At 36.2% G+C, this 22766-nt stretch overlaps 1 protein-coding gene across 1 annotated transcript in view; it reads right to left on the bottom strand.

Moving 5' to 3' along the window:
* OLA1 (Obg like ATPase 1) overlaps window positions 1–22766 on the bottom strand; it is a 97924-nt gene that overhangs the window by 34145 nt on the left and 41013 nt on the right. The window contains exons 5-7 of the mRNA XM_082285424.1: window positions 17153–17328; window positions 5043–5123; window positions 4670–4767 (exon numbers count right to left, since the gene is read on the bottom strand). Of these exons, the coding sequence (XP_082141550.1) occupies window positions 4670–4767; window positions 5043–5123; window positions 17153–17328 (355 nt within the window). The remainder of the gene's footprint in view (window positions 1–4669; window positions 4768–5042; window positions 5124–17152; window positions 17329–22766) is intronic.

Below are 22766 nucleotides of genomic sequence, written 5' to 3'. Positions count from 1 at the left end.
AGTTGTAAGGCAGGAACAAGAGCTGTAATATATTTTTTAAAATACTATTTTCTGAATTTGTCAGCATAGAAGAAAACCTTAAAATCATTATGCAGCTATGTCAAGAAAACATCTCAATTCCACCTTGGCATTAAAACTTACAATTTTAAAATTTCTACAAATAATTTCTCAAATACATTTACAGGAATAAAAAGTAACCACCTAAACATCCATAGCTGCAGAAATACAACCAAGAACTCCAAGTCCCCATTTATTACCATAAATGGTAATAAGTAACTCCATTTATAACTTTGTTTCCGACTAGTTTAAAAGTGCAAGACGCAGTGAAACAGATTAATTCATACTCAAACCTATTCAGTGTTCCTTTTACTTGACCCTTGATATTTCTTTCTTCATGTCAGATTTCCCTACCCCCTCCATCTTTTTTTTTTTTTTAAATATTCAGAACATCTGAAGCAATATGAAAAAGATGAATAGAAAAGGATTATTCACTCTCATAATACAAGATCTAAGGAGCATCAAATGAAATTATGATGTGGCAGATCCAAAACAAGCATAAGGAAGTACTTCTACATATAGCACATAGTTAAGCTGTGGAAGTCCCTGTTGCAGGATATTGGGATGCCAAAAAGTATACTTGGGTTCAAAAGGTCAATGGCTAAATGTATAGAATAGAAATCAGTCAAAAAGTATTAACCACAAGTATATCATATCTGGCTTAGTCAGTTCTACAATAACAGATTGCAAGAAGCTGGATGCATATACTCTGTTTGCTTAATCTGTTCCAAAAATCTTCCCTGAACATCTGTTCGTGGCCTGTCAGAAACATGATATCAGAAAAGATAGACCTTTCATCTGACCTAATTATACCTCTTCTAGCTTAAGAACATTAAAAATGCTACAAAAATCAATGGGCAAAATTTTATTTATTATGACATACATGTCACTTCTCTAAATACCCAGGAGCAAAATACTAAGTCCCCTATCCTATCAACACCGATCAACATTTTTAACAGAATGCCTACCATAACATTTTTAGAAACAACCCCTTAAAATAATGTTAACACACATTTAGATATTCAACAAGTCTGAATTATATTAGAGAAAACAATGTTCAAAAATCCATAACTAAGTCTCAGACTTTTAATTACAATGCTAGAGATACTAGAAAATCTTTAGCAGCATAACTGGCTTTTTGAACTACAGTCTAGGCATAGGATGAAATTCACTTTATTGGACCTGAGAAGTTGAGTCAAAAGATCAGTTTATGTGGCATTAACATATACAGTATTCCTGGTGCTTGCTGCAAGTCAGTCCAAAATACCAAACCAAACACGATGCTAAGCATGGTCCACTACATTCACTCATTAATTAGCTCAATATATTCCATAACTGGAATCCATCCTATGATAGGCCACCAGAAGCACCCTCTTCAGCAAGACTAAAATGTAAAGCTTTAATTAGATTAAAGGCTGATAAATCTGATATCCTGGATTTATGTGACATCCTGTGACTCAGAATGCAGTTTTAACTGATAAACGTTATTATTGTTATTGTTGCTATTATTATCATTATTTTGAATATTTTCATGGTAAAACTTGAATACGTGTATACCATGGTTAAGGTACTAGATTCAGATAAAATACCAATTAGGAATTATTAAAAGAAGAGTTTAAATATTCATTTAGAATACAGCAATATGTATTAAGAACAGTTTCAGTGGATTCCCTCATAAACGTCAAGATTACTGTCATCTGATCATAACACAAGTGCAACTAACACAGCTGCCATGTCAGCTTCTCTTCAGGGGCTAGGTCTTAATCATAAATCAACTGAATGACTAATTCAACATTGTTAAAACCAGCAAGTAACTGCTTGGAGCCATTCCAGTTTTTACATATTTCAAAAGGTCAATACACCTACTCAAACACACAATAGTCCTATCTTTCACAGTGTTTTCTTATTTTCTTGAATTGAAAAATAACACATTGGCACTTAAATATTAGTGTGTTTTAACTCACAATTAAAATGTTCATTAATTCTGAAAGTTACCCAGTAAAACAAAGACAATTTTAGTTTTCCTCTTCACCCAAAATCAAAAAGCCTCTCCTCTCCTTTGCTGTTTTAAACACTTTTATAGTTGCAAAAGTCTGATGAAAACATTTTATGGCTGAGCATTTCCTGCATTAATCTTACCTTTGTTATAGTAATATTACAAATTAAGCTCAGAAATAAACTTTTTTGAGAAGAATGACTATGACTTAAATGTGGCTTGCATTTCAAATATGAATACCTACCCCTCAAAATAATAAAAAAAAAATCATGAAGTGGCATCTAACAGTAAAATATATTCTAATAATTTACATCTGCTTGCACCACACAAATGACAGAAGCCTACCGTTAGCATCCTTCATAGAAAACATTTATTCTACTCTTAAATATAAAAGCTATGTTGCATAAACAGAGGATTTAAAGCTGTGGCAGAGCAGCCGAAGGAAAGGAAATGGCAATCTCTCTGGTTCTAGTAGATGCCTTTCCCTATCACACAATGTTTCCCACTCATAAATACATGACAAATACTTCCTCAATCATTTTTTACAAGCAGGGATGCACAGGGGGTAGTCAATGGCTAGCTTGAGGGAAAATAGGAACAGCAGGAGGCAGAAACTGTACTGAAAATGGCTATGTGGTAAATTCTCTTCTGGAACATCACTCAGATACCCAGGCTTTGATCTTTCAGCTACAATTACACTCACATCCATGAGATCTGGGTACACTTTTTAAAAACTAAATCATTAATTGTAATAGAAACAGTTAAACTGTTTCATTATATGACTCCTCAACTCAAACATCTGATTTTTTACAAATTAAAAATTGCAATTTATCCGAAGATTTGCTTTCAATTGGGTTTAACTATGTCATCATCACAACTAGTCTCACAAAAAACATGGGGTGACTGGCGACAGCTAAATCACAGACTGGCGTCGCCTAAGTAGTCTGGCTACCATTAGGGTCTGGGAAATGGTATTTACTGTACAATTAGAGCCAGTGAGCTCTACCTGTAATCATCCAAATACAGGTGTGAGGATCTTTTTTTTTGGACAGGAAAACCGACTCATCCATTTTCACATAAACTTCCACGTCTGCACTGTGACAGCAAACCTTAAGAAACCACAGCATCGGTACTTTGAAAAAAGCATCACCTCACAAAAACAGAGCAAATGTGACTATGCTGATTTTAAATACTTCCTTGGGTAGAACCACTTCTTATCTTTAAATTGTCATACCCAAAAAATATTTAGAGAAACAAATTAATTTAAAATTATAAAATTTGGCCAAACATGAAGAGCTTACATTATTATATTGCTTATCAAGTCTATTCTGAAGTCTGTGTTTGGGACTGAGAGGGTTTGCTATTAAAATACATTAAATTTTGTTCTTTAGTACCAACACAAAATGTCTTGGAGTATCAAAAGGACAGTTTTAGTTGCAGTAATTTCCCAGAATTTATTCTAATGATTTATTGGAGTTAACCATCTGACATTAATTATTGTTTTGGCTTCCAGTCTATGAATGTTTATTTTTCAGTTTAAAGCCTTCTCACTCTTTGATATCATATGGAAATGAGAATTTTTAATGGAAAATTGAAACCATGTGCATCTAAGTACTTAATGAAGTACAGGGAGAAACAGAGGGTGTACTTTAGGAGAATTCAGATATTCCGCTTTAGATACTTTTGATTTGTTTGGATGAGTTACATGCATATATCTGCTCACAAACATACATTTATACATCTTCAAAGTATCTCACAAGTACAGTGTTTAAAATTCTGAATTGTAAGAAAAGATTTGATGTTTGGTTGGGTTTATTTTAAACTAAACACACTGCTATAGATTTTCCTTCATCGTATACTAACTACCTAATCTGTTCCCTCCTCCACAGAGCAGTATTTATGCCATCTAGAGCTTCCAGAGACATGCTAAATGCTGTACTTCTCAACAGCGGATTCCCACCATATGTCTACCATGTTAGGACTGGATCTTCATCCAGTTCACTGAATGTCTGATAGATTGATTCTGTAACCATCATGTACTTGAGTCACAATACTGGTGTCAGAAATACCTGACTAAAACCTGAGCTGCTCATGGCATTAAAGCCCATCAAAAGAGGCCTGTAAACCACAAGTAACACGCAAGCAGCATCAAGAAAGCCAGGCACCTGGCTGCAAACAGAAGAGTAATGTTAAAATGTGCAATTTTGTGTGAAAGACTTCTGTGCAACTCACATAGCTTTAGTCTTCTGGCATTCAATTAATTCCTTAGGAATGAAAAATATGCTGTTCAGACAACCAGCATTATAGAACATGATAAAGCCATATGTTTATTTAAATTAGTAGTTCTAAATCAAATCTATTTTCTTCACAGTTAATGGATTCATGTTAAAACGTAAGGAAGCATACTCTTTTCTGCAGTTTCAGTTAAGGTTTCACCATATGCACTGTACTCAAGCAGCAGTCAATGGCAGCATAACAAGTAACAGAAGAGCAAGATTACTTCATATTGCTATTTTAATTAATATCCTTGGTGATCTAAATGTGCAAGGAATTACTGACCATGGAAAAATATGAAACAGAAATATAAATTTAGACATTTAACCTGGACACACTCACCACTTGTTTTTCTTTCTAATGTAGTCTTTTTCAGAGAGATTAACCAAGTAGATCATCGGTTTTGAAGTAAAAAACAAATGTTTGTTTAAAACATCAATCTGGAAGTGAGAATAAAGGGGGAGAATTTTTAAAACAGTTTATATCAACTTGAATTAATTTTATGATCATTTTCCTCATGGCATGTCTGAGAAAGCTACAGAATTCGAGTGTAATACATAAATCACAGATAAGCATAGATTCAGCTAATAAATTTAACATTTAATACACTATGAATATGAAATCAAAAAAACAACAGTAACAACCAACTCCAAAAAGAACCAGTAACAGGTAGCAAAATTAGAAGTCAACTCATGGAATAATATTTATAGCCTACCTCTTTGTCATTCCAATCATGATAGAAGCGGACAGCTTTCTTTTCATCTATTACCCATGTCTTGATTTTGCACATTACATCCTATGCAAGATCAAAAAAAAAAAAACCAAAGTCAAAAACTCAGCTGGATATCAAGACTATTCTCTTCCATAAACAAGGCATATATACATTAAGATTCAAAACATACATACAAACTAAAAATTAGATAATACCTTTTAGAAACAAATTTTTACTCTCCCAGAAAAACAGAAATTGCTGCTTTAAAAGTCACTCAAGAGCAATATGGATTATTAAAGGCATCCAAATCCCACAATTAGAAAGTTAAATACACAATACTCAAGTATCATCTCTTGTCACCCCAAACATCAGCAGAGCTCATAAAATACATGTAAAAATCAGTACATTTTAGATTGCTTTTCAAACTCAGTAAGACGCAACATTTCAGCATCCAGCGGGAGAGACCACGTACAATATAAACATGCCATTAAGAAAAGGGAATGGGTGGGACAAAACACAGCAAATATCTTTTTTTTTTTTTTTAAATTGTGAGCAAAAGAAATGGAGCCTATTATTGATGATCCACCCTCGAGAAATTAATTCAAATGGCCAAAGCCCTTTTTATTCCGCATTAATTTTTCGCCAACACCTTCTCCCTCCCCCCCCCAAAATGAAACCTGCCAAAGCCTCCATTACACAATGGCAAGAGCCTTGCACTGGTGACCTCCAACCAGCTGCATTCACTTTCAGAACATCTCTCTCGGCAGGAAATCTAAAGGCCTTTTAGTTAGCAAGCTAGTGTGCATTCAGAAGGAGTAACTGCAGGAAGAGCCCAATGTGCTTTGTTTCTCTGGCCTTTCTTCACAGAAAGATTAATCATCTGTGAAATGGAAACGGCAAACAGCAAGTGACACAAACTGAACCCTTCAAGCCTTTCCTCATCAGTTTTGTGGTCGTGAATCCGAAAGCTGCGTGTGGCACGGTTCTCCTTACAGGCAGGTGTTAATAAAAGGCTCTTGGGTCTGAAAGGTCAAACTCTGCTCTTCTAGGAGTAGTACATTTTAGAGTCGCCTATTTTTTGTTGTAGATAATTTATGATCATGCTTTAAATAATGCATTTTTTAAGTTGTAATTGATGCAACTGAGCATTAAGAACTTTAAAATACAAGGAAACATTCCCTGAACTGTTGAGCACACAACATTTTTTGCACCTAATGCTATGCAGTTGAAGTACATTTATAAACAACCACAAATAACATGAGTATTTACTACCGTCTTTTCTAGTCTTGCAGTAGCTTTAGTGGAGAAAAAAAAAATAAAAAAGCTCTTCTAAATCTTCAGATCCTGATTTGAAACCCTCCAGGAACAGGACTCCCCACAGGTTTTAACAAGGAAGGGGCAAGCTAAAACTTTTAATGAAATCTAACATGTTCTGCCTAAGAATAATCACTTTTACTCTCCTATAACTGAATTTCACTCATAAATGTTTAAAAGTGGCTAATATAACACCATTTCCTACAAGGAGAAGATCAAAGTGCTATATTACAAATGCATTATGATTAAAAAAGCACTGTGCAGCTTTGCTATTAACTGTTCTTTAAACCCTAAAAGGCTTCCCATAGATCTCACTTGGCACTGCATATACAACCTTTGACAAGTAATGTAGACCATTTTTATTCATTGCCTAAAATTGTAGGCAATTATGTGCGTCACACTGGCCACCTGCAAATTCTGAATGCCTGCTCCAGTTGTCAGAGCAAAAAACTAATGTCGGAGGGGATTAATCTAGGGGGAGAGAGTCCTCTTTAATGGCTCCAGCAGGTGAAATGGCCCAGCTGGTTACTATGATGAGTGGCCAGAACAGCTTATGTAGAGACATGCAACAAGATTACACATAAAGAAGAAAACAGTGGTACCATCTTATCTTTAACCCTATGTGCTTTTTATTTTTTAATTAATCAGTATAAACAAGATAAGGGAAGCAATTCTACCAGTAAGGACTTTTCACTTAAGATCTTTATCCTCAGCTTCTCTTTAAATAGTATATATAAAAATCAACACAACCATCAAGATTCCTGTTCAGCAGTGAAGGAATTCTGGTTACAGGCTATTTTAGGTTTTAAACTAGTTCTGTAGGCACTTACCACATGGCTTTCAGCATTACAGTTTCTCCCACAATAGCAACGCCTTGTTACATATAAATTGGAGTCAATAAAAATTTGAAAGAAAAAAACACTATAGCACAAACAGCCAAACTTCTAGGGTTAAGCAGAAATGAAAGGAGAGCTACATAACACAGAACACCCTGAAAATTTCAAGCATCAACACACCAAATAAAGTTTGGCCTTTCTAAAGCCTATCTAAGCACAGACCTGCCAATCAAAACCTTTCTTTCACATTCATTTGCTACTTATAGTGACACACAGATCTAAATCCATTTTGGCACTTCGCTACTTACAGTGACACACAGATCTACATCCATTTTGGCACTGACCTAATTTTAAAAAGTTCTCATTTACATACCTGACTTGATGCTGTTTGCAACTGTCATTCTGAAGGAGTGATTACAGGGACAATTCCCACAGGTAAGGCTGACCTACAGCTGAATATGCTGGGGGGACCTGACAACCGTATACTTGCCATTTTATTTTGGTTTTATAGGGAAGCTGGCAAAGTATTCGAAAACTTTCTTTAGATAAAAGGATGGAAACCTGTAAGCAAATACAGCATTTTTGTATGAAGCTGATGAAGCAGTGAGACACAAAGAAGTTCTCTGATGGACTATCTGGGCAGCAGTCACAACATGGAGAATGTAAGGTAGACAGTCCAGAAACTTAAAAATGGGTCAGCTGAACTTAGATACCCCTGCACCAGTGGTGGTGTTCCACTGAAATGAGACTTAATATAACTCCTTAAACAAGAAATCGTTAAACACAAATGACAATATGAAGAAAGGCAAGTGTTTCCACATATCTCTTTTTAACTCAGCTGCCCCAGTACTCTAAAAAACCACACAAATTTTTAGGTTATTTCTCATCTAGCACCATTTTTAGTTATTTGCTTCTATTTAGGACTGGTGAAAGAGTATAACCCAATCTTTTTATCTTCTCTATCACTGTAACAGTCATTTAAACACATTTAATTACTACTCAAGTAAACTTTGAAATGCTTAATAACAGAATACAGAGCAATGATCCACTTTGTTTCATTAGATCTGGCCTCCCCAACTGCACACTTTGAGGTCAATCTGTCCCCAGCAGAATGATCCACTTCACCTTCTTTGATGAGAGGGGTACTCTTGTTTTTCAGTTAGCAACAGTATTACAGGAACCATTCAGAAAGCCACCAAAAATCCCTCCAAATTCCAATTTGCTTACATTTGTCAAGGCATATGAAATATAGCAAACTTCATGAATATCAAATATCACTGTTTTAAAAATCAGTTAATTTCTGACTATATTAATTTAGCACATATGAATACAGTGATTTTAATTTATGTCCTGCTCTCATTTTCCAAATAACCACAAGTAGTCAATCCACAAATGCTAAGCAGGACATTAACAGTAAGTCCAACAGTATAAAATAGGAAAATACATGTAAATTGCATATAGCAGATTTACCAAGACTTACTCATGAGACACTACTGTGTAGAAAAATGTGCATACATTAACAGACTTTCTGGATGAATGATAGTAATAATGTGTGCCAATGCCAAATTCTTCTTACAGCATGAGGGACTAAACTGAAGCTTGGAAAACTCACTTGCCTACTTGGCATCAGAGAATTGTGATTTTTTTGTTGTAAATTAGCAGGGCATGTAATTAACTTCCGCAAATTTAATAAAGAAATAAGCAGTTGTGAGGATTATCACTTCACACTTCAAAGTGCAAGCGAATTCCCTGTGATCTTGCAGGCAGTGCAGAAGTCTCCACTACTACAGAGTAACTGTGAGTACAGTAGGGTTTTTTCCCCCCCCACCAAGGGAAGTATGGAGTGTTTTCAGCACCTTATTCAGTCCCTACAAAACTTCCAAGATCTAAAAACTTACCATCTCTCCCTGTAAAACTTCAAAAGCAGTTAAATACGTTATATTAAAATGTTTCAATTGTCTAAAATTCTACCATTTACACTGCTCTGCTGCTTGGAAAAGCCACAAGGAGTACCTAAAACATTATCTGTAGCTCTTAGTTAGTTCCTCTCATTTCATACTGAAGTCCAACACCATTGCATACCAATAATGAAGGTGATAGTGTATAAATAACATATTCTGGCTTCCCTAAGGAATCTGGCTCAGTGGCAGAAAGTATTTCTTTAATAAATCACTGCATACACCAAATGGAGTCAACACCACCTAACCAGTAGGTCTCAGAATACAACTGTAAATAAAAACCCCAGTGTGCATGTTTCTGGTGGCACTCCAAACAAACTCTTTGCATTTCACTGTTACCACCCTTCAACAGCCAAAAAAGGCCATATTAATGACACATACATTCCGAGAATACTAAATTACTAAGAATGGGAGCCTATGTAGGGACCAGGACTGCCACACAGCTTTAGTGAAAGCAAACAATGCCTTTCAATATAAAAGCACTGAAGTTCATACACTGCTGGGCAGGGGACAAAGGAAAGATGGATACAGTATTTACCAGCAGAGGACTTCCCTCTTGCGAGAGGGACTGAGAAGCCAGGAGGCTCACAAGCACATGAACTGTACTGTAACTAGAAGACTAATGCAATCTTGGAGTATATAAATAGCCTAATGTCCAACGGGAATAATTCTGCACTTATCTCTGCTGAAATAATGAAAAACTGAGAAAAAACAGAGGTTTTGAGAAAGTGCTCATGCATGAAGACTTGGTGTTCTTAAGTTCTATGCTTTTATTCTTACTGCATTTTATATATATATATATAAAAACCCTCACATATACAGGGTTTTTCACACTAGCATAGGGAAATCAAACAACTGCTGAAGCTTGACAAATACAGACTAAAGCTGTGTTTTATCTCTAAACAGTAAAGATAATTAATTACTGGCATAGCTTACAGAAGTTAAAAGTAATTTATCTCCAGCCAGAAAATATTTCAATAAAGGTTAATTCTTCCCGTAAGAGATACATTCCATTTTAACCACAGCTGTAAGAACTAAGTTGGGATATACAAGAGATCAAACTGGATAGTTATTATTCCATCTGGCCTTCAAAATTTCTGTCATGATTTTTCAGATACAGATAGAAAACAATGCTATTTGAGGTACTCAGCTAGCTTAATTGTGCTGCACCAAGAGCAGTTTATTGAGTACACACTTTTTTCCTTGTTAACATGAGGTGTATGGAGTGCACCGAGCCCACAGTCCTTCCACTCACGGCTTTCCTTGGAAATCTTTTCACTTCTATTGAGCATAGCCTCAGCTCTCTGCTTTTCCTGGAGGTTTTCTGGCAATTTACAAAGTTGAGGCTGAAGTGACACTAAGAATTTATGCTAAAAGCACTGTTTAAAAACAATGGTTTTTTAAAGGACAATTAAGACAAATTTTGCAGTTTAAAGAAAAGGCTAGATGATGTTTTTTCATTGTGGTAAAGTGCTTAAATAAGCTGTAGCTGCTGGGTGCAGGAAAGAGAACAAACCAGGTACTGCATCAACTGGAATGACAATGAGCTCCTCTGTGGTACAAAACAATGTCTAATCTCCTACAATTCCCTTGCTCACTGACTTTAATAAAAATACAATGGGACAAGCAATGGATTTAGGACAAGTGTATTATCCTTTCTGCTATTTAATACCTTCTCACAGAGCCAGTACAAGCTGTACATGATGTAAGATTTACTTAGAACTAGATGCCAATAATGTTTATAAACCACAACACGCACGGTCACCCAAAACATCCTACAGGCATTCCAGGCAATGTAATTCGTGTCAATAATCCCCAAATTCTCCTGTGTGGGTCATCCTTGTGGGCTCTACAGCATTATACATAAAACAACTCAGTCACTTGTCACTTCTCAAAGAAAAAAGCCAGCAAGAATACAGAGAGCAGTCTAAAGCATGCTATCTACAAGTGATTATTTCCAGCAGTTCAGAAATTCAGAACAGGGAGATTGCACTGAAAAGCAAAATGAAACATATTTTGCAGAGTTTCACTCAACTTTTCTTATTGCATTAGCCTATACACAATAATTTCCAAATAAATCCATGTGTGAATGCATTTGTTGTAGATGTGAATTAAGCCAAATGAAAAAGGTGTCTTTTAGAATACAACTATTTATATACAGTATTATTTTGGCATATGCACAATTTAAAATGTCCTGGATCTAGACATACCCAGAGATACATGATTTACAAAATTAATTACTTTAAGCCACTTGTCAAATCTACACAGGAAAGATCAGCCTTGACAGAAAGTAGTTAAGAACTGACTTCTCTTTGTCTACTGATAATACCAAAAAAATCCAAACGTGTTTTCACATTATGTACTTTTAAGTCAGGCTTTACTACCAATCAATTCACAAACATCTGCCATCCTACATTCAAAATGTTCTCCAGAATGAACTTTAATTTCCTCTAAATACCACATTAAGTACAGTAAATTGTCCACTCAAGATTTTAGGCATAATTATATGCATTAAGAATTTAAATATTTTCTTGATTCCCTATGATTTAAGTTAACAATTGTAAAAGCCATCAGCAGAGAGTATGTCAACAGTGTATGTGTACACTGCTCCTTTCTTTCCACCTCTTGTGGAACAAACTGGCCTCTCAAACTCTCCTTGCATAAGGAGACCAAAGAAACTGGCAAAAAAAAAATTATACAATTCATCACTGTATCTATCTTCAACTCAGAATGAAAGAAAGGTGAACATTCCCAACTGACATCATCAGTTAAGAGGAAATAAGAGTTCAGCCATCCGTGACAATGCCGGCAAGCGCTTGCAGCAAGAGGTCAGCGAATTCTGCTTGGCACCATCCCATTCATCAGAATATTGCAGGAAGGAAAGATTTCATCTTGTGTATATATAGGTAAGAAGAAGAAATGGAATCTACCAGTTCTTTGGTGTATGTGAAGTATCTCCCATACCATATCGGTGATTGTAACAACAAATGATGAACAAAAGAACATCTTTCAAACAGTTACCATATTCTCAGGACAGGACCAAGACATTAAATGTAAGGCAGGAGAATGGAAGGGATTAAAGCTACATCATTAGGAAGATTTTGCTTCTTAGTACATATATGCTGACAAATACAATGACCATTGGCAGAGTGTGAGTATTCTAACAGAACAAAGCTTTCTTTGAAGTTGAATATGCACTAGATGGTTCTGGTACCATTACACTAAAAAGGAGTCTCTAACTGCTCTTTTCATAACTACAACTGCTTTTCCTCTTACAAAATGTGCTTGATTTGATAAACTAATCTTATTTTTAAAATGACAGACTTTACAATGGAATTCATGTATCTTGCAGGACTTGGGAAAGCATCCCATTTAACCAAACACTGGAAGTTCAAATGCAGTGAACGCTGATCAGACCTACTGTAGCAGCCACCTTTCAACTGAAAATTGGAAGCTCAAACACTGTGCACATTGATTCTGACCTGAAGATTTTGTCTTCATACCACTAATATAATTTTGTCTTTATCAATAATCTGCATCAACTCAACTACAAACAATACCCTTGTGGTCAGATTTATATATCTCAATACCGTTACCTTAACAATTCTCGCACGCTAGAATTCAAGATTTTGGGCACCAACAAAGGGCTGAAGGAATAGCTATCTGTTGCAGAGCTATCAGTTTCTGAGGACTAGAACTGAATCAGGCTGGAATGGTATTGGAAGAGAATCCTACAATAATGTTCACTTAACTGTATTAGAAGATATTAACTCGAAGACTTCCGTCTCCAAGACTGAGAAATCCCATTAATTAAAAAATATTTTTTAAAATTTTATAATTTGAACATTCTGATCAATGAAGTAATACATATTTGAATTTTATTTTTAAATCCCCTGCTATCCAAAATGACAGATTAATAATAAGCTAATAATGAAGTTTAACTCAGTATCTCATGTCTCTGCATATACCAGCACCAGACAGATTTAAAATATAAAACCAAAATTACTCCGATTGCTTTCTGAAATTACATTTGTTCTGTTTTAATACATGCAAATAACAGGAGAATTTTTATTCTATAACATGTCTTTAGAGGGTTATAGCCAAAATAAAGGTATACCAATCTGAAAGACTAGTACCCCTAGTAATAACAGTCATTTCTGAGAAGGCAGAGGGAATACTTGCAAGACAGACAACACATGTGTAAAGGAAGCTATTCCAAGCTTATGTCAGCATTATATGTTGGTGATCTTGGACCATATTGTGCCATTGATTTTTAAGTAGAACTTGAAAATTATCTTATTGATAGCCCCTTAACAACAGTCAGCTATTTTATTTCTGCTGACAGGGGATTGAGAAATCAATTCTCTGAGAGACAGGACAAACAGTTAACACTATTCAACTGCCAAGCCAGGTCACTGCACTAAGGTGAATTTACCACCTGTAGGCAATGTGGGCTTAGACAGAGGAAAAATGATAATTAACAAGTTATAACACCATGCCAGAAGGCAGGCAGTCAAGTACAAACCTCAGATTTAAGTACTGTCGACTGATACACACGGTCAATTTTTCTATTTTTCTCCTCCTAAACCTTTTGGAGATTTTGGGCTATCAAGTTACAACTGTGGTAGCTAACTGATAAAGCGAATCCCCTAAAGCAGACAATTCATATTTATGAAACAAGAGCAATGAGTTCTGTAACTCTCAACCAGTTGAAATTCTTAAGTCATTCTCAAGTGTCTTCACCTTGAATTGTTCCCAAAAGAATGGGGGATAGAAAACAATAAAAAATGAGAGACACTAAAATTTTAACATTGTGCTTAAAAACAAAACCAAAACAATCTAAAAATACCAAGTTTTTTCCTTTGTAACCTCCTAGTTTTCCTGAAAGGAAAAATGACTGGTAACACTCGGTGCACAGACAAGAGCTGTTTGTTCCACATCTCTGCTACAGAAGAAGAATATTGCTAAGAAAAGAATATTAGCCATGGCTGTGTATTATACTGGCAAATAATTTAAAAAGGCAAATCCTGAGAAGTTCTCTCCCAGTCCTGTCCCATCCTCCATTTTTTTTGAAGACAAACTGTTTGGAAAAAAGTATTAATTTCAGGCCATACTGTCTCTTAATGATTTTTTTTGCCCGGGAAAGAGGAAGCCTTGAACATTAGCTGCAAGCTGCATGGAAATGTTACTAATTGTGCTGGACAGGGAACTCTCTCTGTGACAGACAAGCTAAATGCAGAATGCAATGGATTTGGGAAGTGCAGACTGATCAAACAGCCAAAATACACTCCTAACATTTGACTACCACTTTAGGAAAGAGGCATAATCTTTAACTGCTTTTTTCACCCATCCCACATGGTTTCCCTCCTAGACCTGTAAATCATTTACTGCACAGTCAATCCCACTATGCTATACCAGTATATTATATAGAATGCAAGCACAGGCCTTCTCTGCAACACAAAACGTGAAAGGGAAAGAGGCAAGGCAAACTGTACAGGAGTGCCTCACAACCCAGTGGAGGAACATTTCCAGCCCAGCAGAGCTGCTGCTATAGTCTCACAGCTACACAAACCTATTTGTAGAAGTTGCATAACTGGACCTAAGGACTGATTTACCAGGAGAAGGAAAGAGCTTTCACAAGCCTTCACCATTAAAAAAGTCCATTTTATGAAGTCTAGTGTATACCTTAGAATTCAAGCATGTAAGTCCCAGGGGAAGACAAGCAAGAAGGTCCAAGGTCAGCAAGACTCACAGGCATTATGCCCCACAACACTTCCTTGAAGAGATTCCCTAGTGACTATAGCTCCTATGTGACGACTTTGTCTCAAGGGAAGCATTAATTTGTGCCTCCCCACTCTGTTCAGCCACCCCTTCCCATGAAGGAAAGGAATTTCATGCCTTTGAAACCTCTATTGCTGTTGACAAACTCAGTTGAGACTGGTCATGTGTAACAGCTATTATTGGGAACAGACCTGGCAGAGCAACATGACTCCAAAAACCTGATGTTTTCTGTGCATATGTTTGTAAAAACAGTATTAAAAAAACCCAACAAATGACAGGAAGTTACAAATACAAGGTGACAAAGTCATTTTGACCAGTGAACTACAGATGATGTAGTAGTAAGGAGACTGAAGGAAGAGGCAAAGAAATGGATGAGAAACTGAAGCTGAGTAAAGATAGACTAATAATAGAGAGTTGAAATTTTTCTTTAATTAATCTAAATCGCATTTCTAGAGTTCAGGTTTTTACTTACTGTCTCCCTTAATATGAGAATAATCTGACATTTTCTGTTTTCAAACACATACCAACTTCCTGTAGTTAAAAAATGAATAAGAGTAACTCTTGCCATACAATCATAACTGTACCTACCACCCATTAAGTTACACGATCACTATTACCAATTCAATTTAAAACACACTGCAGTTACGATTCTTTGTAATCACAAAAGTGCCAACTTCTTCCTTAGCACAGGAAGAACACAGATTGTGTTATAAAATCCTCAAAGCATCCAGAGAGGTACACTCAAAAAACTAGACAGAAACGTTCCATCACAAGGAGCTGAGCAAAGCTGTTTCCAAAGACAGCCGCACAACAAAGTGAGTGAGAAGAGCTCGAGGCTGGGGCAGAACAGCATCACAGCATTCCTCATTTTCATCATGTCATACCAATGTAAAATTTAGCCTTAGGATGAACTTTGAATTCCCTACGGGCAGGATTTTTGCTTGCCCCTTTCTTTAAGATGAATTAAAAGGTGAAATACTGTGTGGATGCTATTTGAAACTGTAGGCATAAACTGCACTGTTCCTCTAAGCACGTGAAACCTTTTGTATAAGATAAAAATCACTGCCCACATGTACCCAGGGCTGGGTTCACACGACAGATAAGACCTTAAATGAAGCATGCCTGGTTCTCTCTCTCTGGGCTTACATGAAAGCCTTTAAATCATCCAACAATAGCTATTTTTTCTGGCCTAGACCAATCAAGGAATGAAATACTTTTCACACCAGATGCGGACTAGTTCTTCACCAACAGAAGCTACCAAAGTGCTTTTTAACACTGCATCATGGAGCTGAACATTTTGGAGGGGGATGTTCACTTTCAGTTCTTATTTGTTTCCAAACACTAGGTAGGGCCAACAAATTTCACTGCACTTCAGTACTGATAAATTAACCAACCGGCACCAATATAACAATGTTTTTCTTACTACCTGCTACCGAAAAATCCATCTGAGAAAACAGTATTTTTTAATACTTACTTGCTAGACACAAATAAGCTACTTCCACACTGATACACTGCTGTAATAATTAGAGAATGCATTTTATGTACCACCTGAAATATTTATAGAATATTAATGACAAAAAAAATGGGTAACTAGACTACTGGCAAAGTGCAGGGGACTCAAAAGACAAGTGGCAGTAAAATAAAAATTAGCAAAAAACATACACTGAAGTTGATAATTATTATACATCATTAATTTACAAAGAAACACCACTGCTACCCTGTGATAATTGAGCTCATTTAAGTAGCTTTCCACAACAACATCCTAAAATTAATTTCAACTAGCAGTCTTTATTTAACATGCGCTAAAAGACACGAAGTGCAATCACACCTAAAAAATACCTTCACTTGCTGGCTACAGGAATACTAGTATCAACATCTCAGTAGAACTTAACAGCAGGAATAAGTCAGAAGTGACTGCCGAACTTTGAATTACAACTAGACATTGATGTAAGTTTGACAAAGGATTGGCAATTCTCATACAAAGCTGTGTCAGAAAGAAAATAACAGTTAAATTTCAACACTTACAATTAGCTACATCTATGAAATCTTACACTGACAGTACAGCAAGTAATTCTAGTATTTTTTCAACTCCTGATAACAATTACTTTAAAATACATATAAAAATAGTAGTAGTGTTTTGTATTACGAGGGGGATCAGTAAGAAAATCCAACAATACAAGTATTTCAATTCAATGCTGAGAGTACTTATAGGTCATGTACTTACATATTCAGGTTTTAATTTCTTGTCTCCTCCTCTTACAGCTACTTTTTCAAGCTTATCTATGCTCTGCATGATCAGCTCCTCATCCTTAAGTCTAAGTTCTTCATGTATTATTTCAATGTCACGAACAGGATCTACACTTCCTTCAACATGAGTGATATCATCATCTTCAAATGCTCCTAAAACAAAAGAACACTTAAATTACCTATTAAGATAAAAAGACAAGAAATAAATACTTAGAACATACTAATGAGTCAAAAAAGTTTGAAATTGAAAAGTCACATGGTCATACCACCCATGCACAAGTGTCACGTGCAATGTTTTATATCACACTTGTTTAGTATATTAATTTACATACCAACTCCAGAATCCAAAGCTCGCTCTCTGTAGATACAAAGCATAGCACTGTGCCATTTCAGGACAGGACTTAAAGCATTTAAGAGTTTCTCCCACAAAGGAATAGGCTAGAGCAGTTTCCTGAAAATAGCTGGTGTGTTTAACAATATCTAACCTAGAAGTAGCAAACACAGTAGCTAAACTGAACATCACAGAACATTTTAATACACACAGTAATGATTACAAGAATCATGGAAAGAAAACCTTACAAATCACCTTGGCAGACCTCATCGGCTGACCTATTTTACGCATTAAGAAATGAAGAAGTTCTAGACAAAGAATTCTGAAGTTCTGAACGACTCTTAGTGTTTCCAAGGGAAACAGGGCTTAGAAAAAAAGGCCTGAAATCATCTGGCAGACCTCGTCCCTGTTTCAATCTACTTTATCACTGTGGTTCTGACGGTGATTAGATAATGAACCACTCAGACACACAATTTACACAGCAGCTAATTTCATCGGCCTGATTTGAGGGTATGGTTTTTAGGGGGCCATCAAAGAAGCAGATGAAGGTGCATTTGTCATATATGAGTGACAACCATTCACAGTATCTGAACAAAATGGTGCTGGCCCTTATTAGAAACACATGCTATTATCACATATTTAAAGTGCAGTTGAAGCCATAATTTCAAATTGCCAACTGGCAACATAAGGTTAAAACAACCAGATATTACTGACGCATGTGTGCTGACTTCATGCCCTTCTGATGACAATCTGGCAACATAATTCAACTAGGATTGAAATTATCAGATAAGCAGCATTGCTTAAAAAAAAAATCCTGCTTCCCCCCCCCCCCCCAAATCAATACATGTTTTAAAAATAAAAATATTAACAGTTAAAAAGAGTTTATTACTTCTTCCTGGATCAATTTTCAGAGTATTCGCATGCCTAGCCTGTAATACTAGATATGTATGAGAAATCAACCATGAAAATAATGTTATTTGAACATTACCAAAATTTAAATCAACTGATTTCTTACACAGGAAAAAAATCCAAGACATTTCTTGAACTGAAAAAGATAGGAAACAAGGTGAACAACAAACAATTCCTTAACTGATATACAGAAAGTTGTGGGAGTTCTTTGTCATCATGCAGATCTTAAACTTCATCTTTTCCTTTAACTAACTGAAAACCCTGGTTTTAGCAACAAAGCTCTTATGCTCTTATTTGTTTTATCAACAAAGTTCTTATCAATGCACATGGAACACAGACTTAAAATGCTGTTCATAGTTAAATATCAAAAACATTTTTACATAAACTTATGAATAGGCTTTCAAACAGTGGTTACCAGAAGTTCCCTCCTCTCTCATTAACTTTTTCTCTCCAAAGATGATCAGTGAGCTCCCTTGGTACAAGCAAAGCAATAGATCCAACTCTGATGCTGGCCATGATGGGAGAACAGGCTGCTAGAGCAGGGTGTGGAAAGTCAAATGGAAAACACTCCACACTAATCTATACCAATGCCAGGCAGTCAAGGAAGATACCACAACTCTTGTCTTCTTTAAATCCTTACCTGCACACCTGACTGAATGAGATACAGGCTGTTCAGATGAGCAAATAGTAGAAAACAGTTTAACAGCTCTGTTCTAATTTACAAGGAAAATGTTGAATAAAAAGGGTAGAAGTAGGAAGATGTCACCACACAGATCAACAAAAAGTCTACTTGCCTCAGCCTTCTCAACATATTATGTAGATACGTAGTATTTATGCAGCTAAAAGTTTATCTTTCTTCCTTGTATCAAGAAAAAAAACCTCCATTACCATGTAAATAATATATTCTCACAGCCTTCTGCATTTGGTGGCCATAGGTTTAAAAAACAACAAAAATCCCCACACTGTTAAGTCAGGAGAAAAGCTGCATGACTATGAAGATCTTGCATTTAGAACACAAAAATAAAAAGTAAAGTAAATAGCTGGTTTTGGTCTTAAGGAAGAATGAGGCTTTTCTGAAAAAGCAAGTGTAAGGTGAATTACTAACAACAAAAAACAGCTTATATATTATACTTTTCTATTTTCTTCAACAATAGCAAAATACTTCTCCAGGAATTATCTTCATTTCTTCACATCTTCCCATTCCTTTTCACAAAATTGTTTCCATCCAAACCCAATTAATTATGTTATTTCCACCCTTATAAAATTGACTCTACACACTTCACCTTTGCTCTCTTCTCAGTTCACTAAAGGCTTTAACCCACGGACTCTTCAGTGTTCTGCCAGAGTTTTCTTCAGGTCTCCTCCTTCCATCACGCCTGGGTCAGCAGCCATCCTGCAGCTCATTCAGGCAACACAATGACAAGAGACCTGTGTCTCTCAACAGGCGGTTGCTTGCTTGGGTAAAAAGCCCTTCTTACTGAGCTGATGATTTCCCACTAGAGGCAACAATTCTAACCTTCTTCTCACTGGGTTGCTTGACTCGTCTCATGGAATGAATGAACACTAGTTATCTATTCCATTAAAGCCATGGATTTTGAGTTTAAATTTCCAATTCTACATTTAGAGAAACTCCCATTTAGACAGACACAGTTCATAATAAAGCAGTAGCTTTATACACAAAAGACCAAACTGGCAATAATGTCCACATCTCGGTACAAATGAGAGATTCTTCAAGGCAACAGGCACTGAGCTTTATTTGTGAATCTTGTTCAGAGCTTGTCAATGTCAACTTCAGTCATCAACCTAAACCAGACCATCCTCTGACCAACAGCCTAGCTAGAGACATGGCAGGAGGATACTTAAGAAGGAGGGAAGGAAAAGGCAGAGTGAAACTACTATGATGAAAGAGCCTTAGTTACAACTTTGTCTCGATATCCATGTGGGATGTATCTTGAACAATTTATTATGTCAGCCTCCAGCCTGCTTTGTAGTGATGGTCTGGTACATAGCACACTGAGCACAGGAGGGAATTCAACTCTGGTCTGCAGAGCTGCATGCAGACATAGCAAGTCAGAACTGGCGGTAACCTTAGGAATTAGGCTTTGGGCAAGAGATGAGATCTCTTGGAAAAAGTACAGCTGTGAGAAATTAGCAGTTAAACTACTAGAAAAATGTTTTACCCAGTACCTGATTTTAAAAACTGCCTATATCAAAATGCAAAGTAGCAGGAAAAAATGGAGTTATAAAACCGAGTTTATAAATAAGACATACAAGAAAGTGTGCATATTGTTTACAACTTTCAATGATGAAAATAAGAACTATGACCTTATTCTACAAATCTTACCTGAAACAGATTGCTAACAGTATATTGCTATTTATTACTTTGTCTTTCTGCCTTTGTGTGAAATCCCCCTGTCAAGCAAGGCCTTTATCACTCTTGTTAGGGAAGATGATATGATAGGTCCACCTTCCCTGCAGCATACACAGCAGCAAAACAGAAAACCCAAAGGGTTTATTTTAGAGTACAAGAAATGGGGTACTAAGAATCCCATCACTGTCCAATTAAAGATAGTGCAATAGCTGTACATTGAACAAGATGCACAAGGTGGACACAGGCTATGAATGCTCAGTAGCACTAGCCTAAGTAGTTGATACCGTGCACTATGTAGAAAAGCAGCCTGATGGAACTAAAAGCTGCTGAATTGGAAGAAGCAGGGAAAATGGGATGTGGGTCTTGAGATACAAGATGATAGCAAACAAATGAGAACTTTGTTTTTCTAAAGGAACAGGTAAAACTGTCTTGGGTATCAGGAAAAAAAACCCAATACCAGTTTATGGACACTGAAGAAGAAAAATGAGAAACAAACACTGACAAAGAAATCCTCAGATTGGCTTGTCTGATACTGCGCTCTCATTACAACAGAATCCATGAGAAAAATAAGGGGGAGAAGGAGAAACAGACATTTGGTAGTCTTGTTTTGATCTCAAGCTGATTATAGCTTGAGAGAGAGCTTGGTAGAAAAACAAGAGAGCAAAGGTTCCCCAAAATTATACTAACAGGGCATCCAGGTGAGGAAGCAAGCAATGGACTAGAATGGGATAGTTGTTAAAATAACAGAGACAGCAAACATTGTCATATGTCAGAGGTAAAGCCCATTCTGGCGATGAGGAGTGTTTAAATTTGATGAACCTCAAACACACCATGTCTGTCTTCTTACTGACATAATGAGGCCTCAACTTCTGTGAACAGGAGGGACGTTTACAAGGTTAGCAGCTTGTTCACACAACATCCTCTGTAGCACACTGACACCGGCCAGGCTACTGGAAGCTGAGCTCTGGGCTCTAGCATGCAAAGTCTTCATTAAGAAATCAATTTTTTCAAAGTTGTGCTAAAAAATTTGTCTTTAAAAAAACCTGTTGCGATATTTTGGAATTTCAACAAACAACAACCTGATCTAACTACTTTATTTATTTTAAAGTAATACTAATTAAAAAGTATATTTACAATTAACATCTCCAAAACTAGCCACACCACTGTGTTCTCAAGACAGTATGACCTATGGACAATGACCTTCCCCAATGAATATAATGAAAATCCATTGTACCTCCCATGTCTTCATCAATGCATTTGCTTTTAAAACCTAAGGACTCAGCATTCCTTGAACATTACCCCAAACCACACCACCTTCCTTTTGACTGCTTTCTTGAGTTACACTGCCTGTGCTCCAAAACTGCCCTCTTTCTACTACAGCAAACTGTGGCATACTACTGTAAGAGGAAAAAGGAATTAATCTGCCCTGTGGACAAATAATACATACGTAAAATAGAACTACCCAAGAATCTCCCCAAGGAAGCATCTGTTTGTCAACAGCTAAGCTAATCCTACAGCAGTACAGGAAGGTCAACTGAGAAACCCAAATCAGTAATTTCATTATTTAAAAAATTATTATAACTTCTCTGGTGGTCTCACTCGTGTATCCTACCAGAGGTAAACTATAATTTTATCAGAAGTATGTCAAAAGGAAGTTGAACAGAACCCATATTTTTTATTTTAAGTATCCTATAAATATAAGCCTTTTTTCAAATAATCTCCCATAACATACTGATAGATTTGTACTCTATCTTTAAAAAACCTTGTCACTTCCTTTAGTGCAAAAGAACAAATATTACAGAGTTAGAAACATCAGGCTCACTGCAAGTAAACATCTGCTGTGCTAAATTCCCCTAATGTTTTAGCAGTATCCAGATACTGCTATTAAAACAAGGTAAGTATTTAGATAGGAAAATGGTAAAGCACAATACAGGAGGAGCAGGATTCACTTTTGCCATCTAACAGCCCCAAAATAATGAT

This window comes from Coloeus monedula (genome assembly GCF_965178545.1).
Source record: "Coloeus monedula genome assembly, chromosome: 7".
Lineage (NCBI taxonomy): Eukaryota > Metazoa > Chordata > Aves > Passeriformes > Corvidae > Coloeus > Coloeus monedula.
The sequence above is the reverse complement of the archived record's forward strand: the minus strand, read 5'-3'. Positions and strand labels throughout refer to the sequence as shown.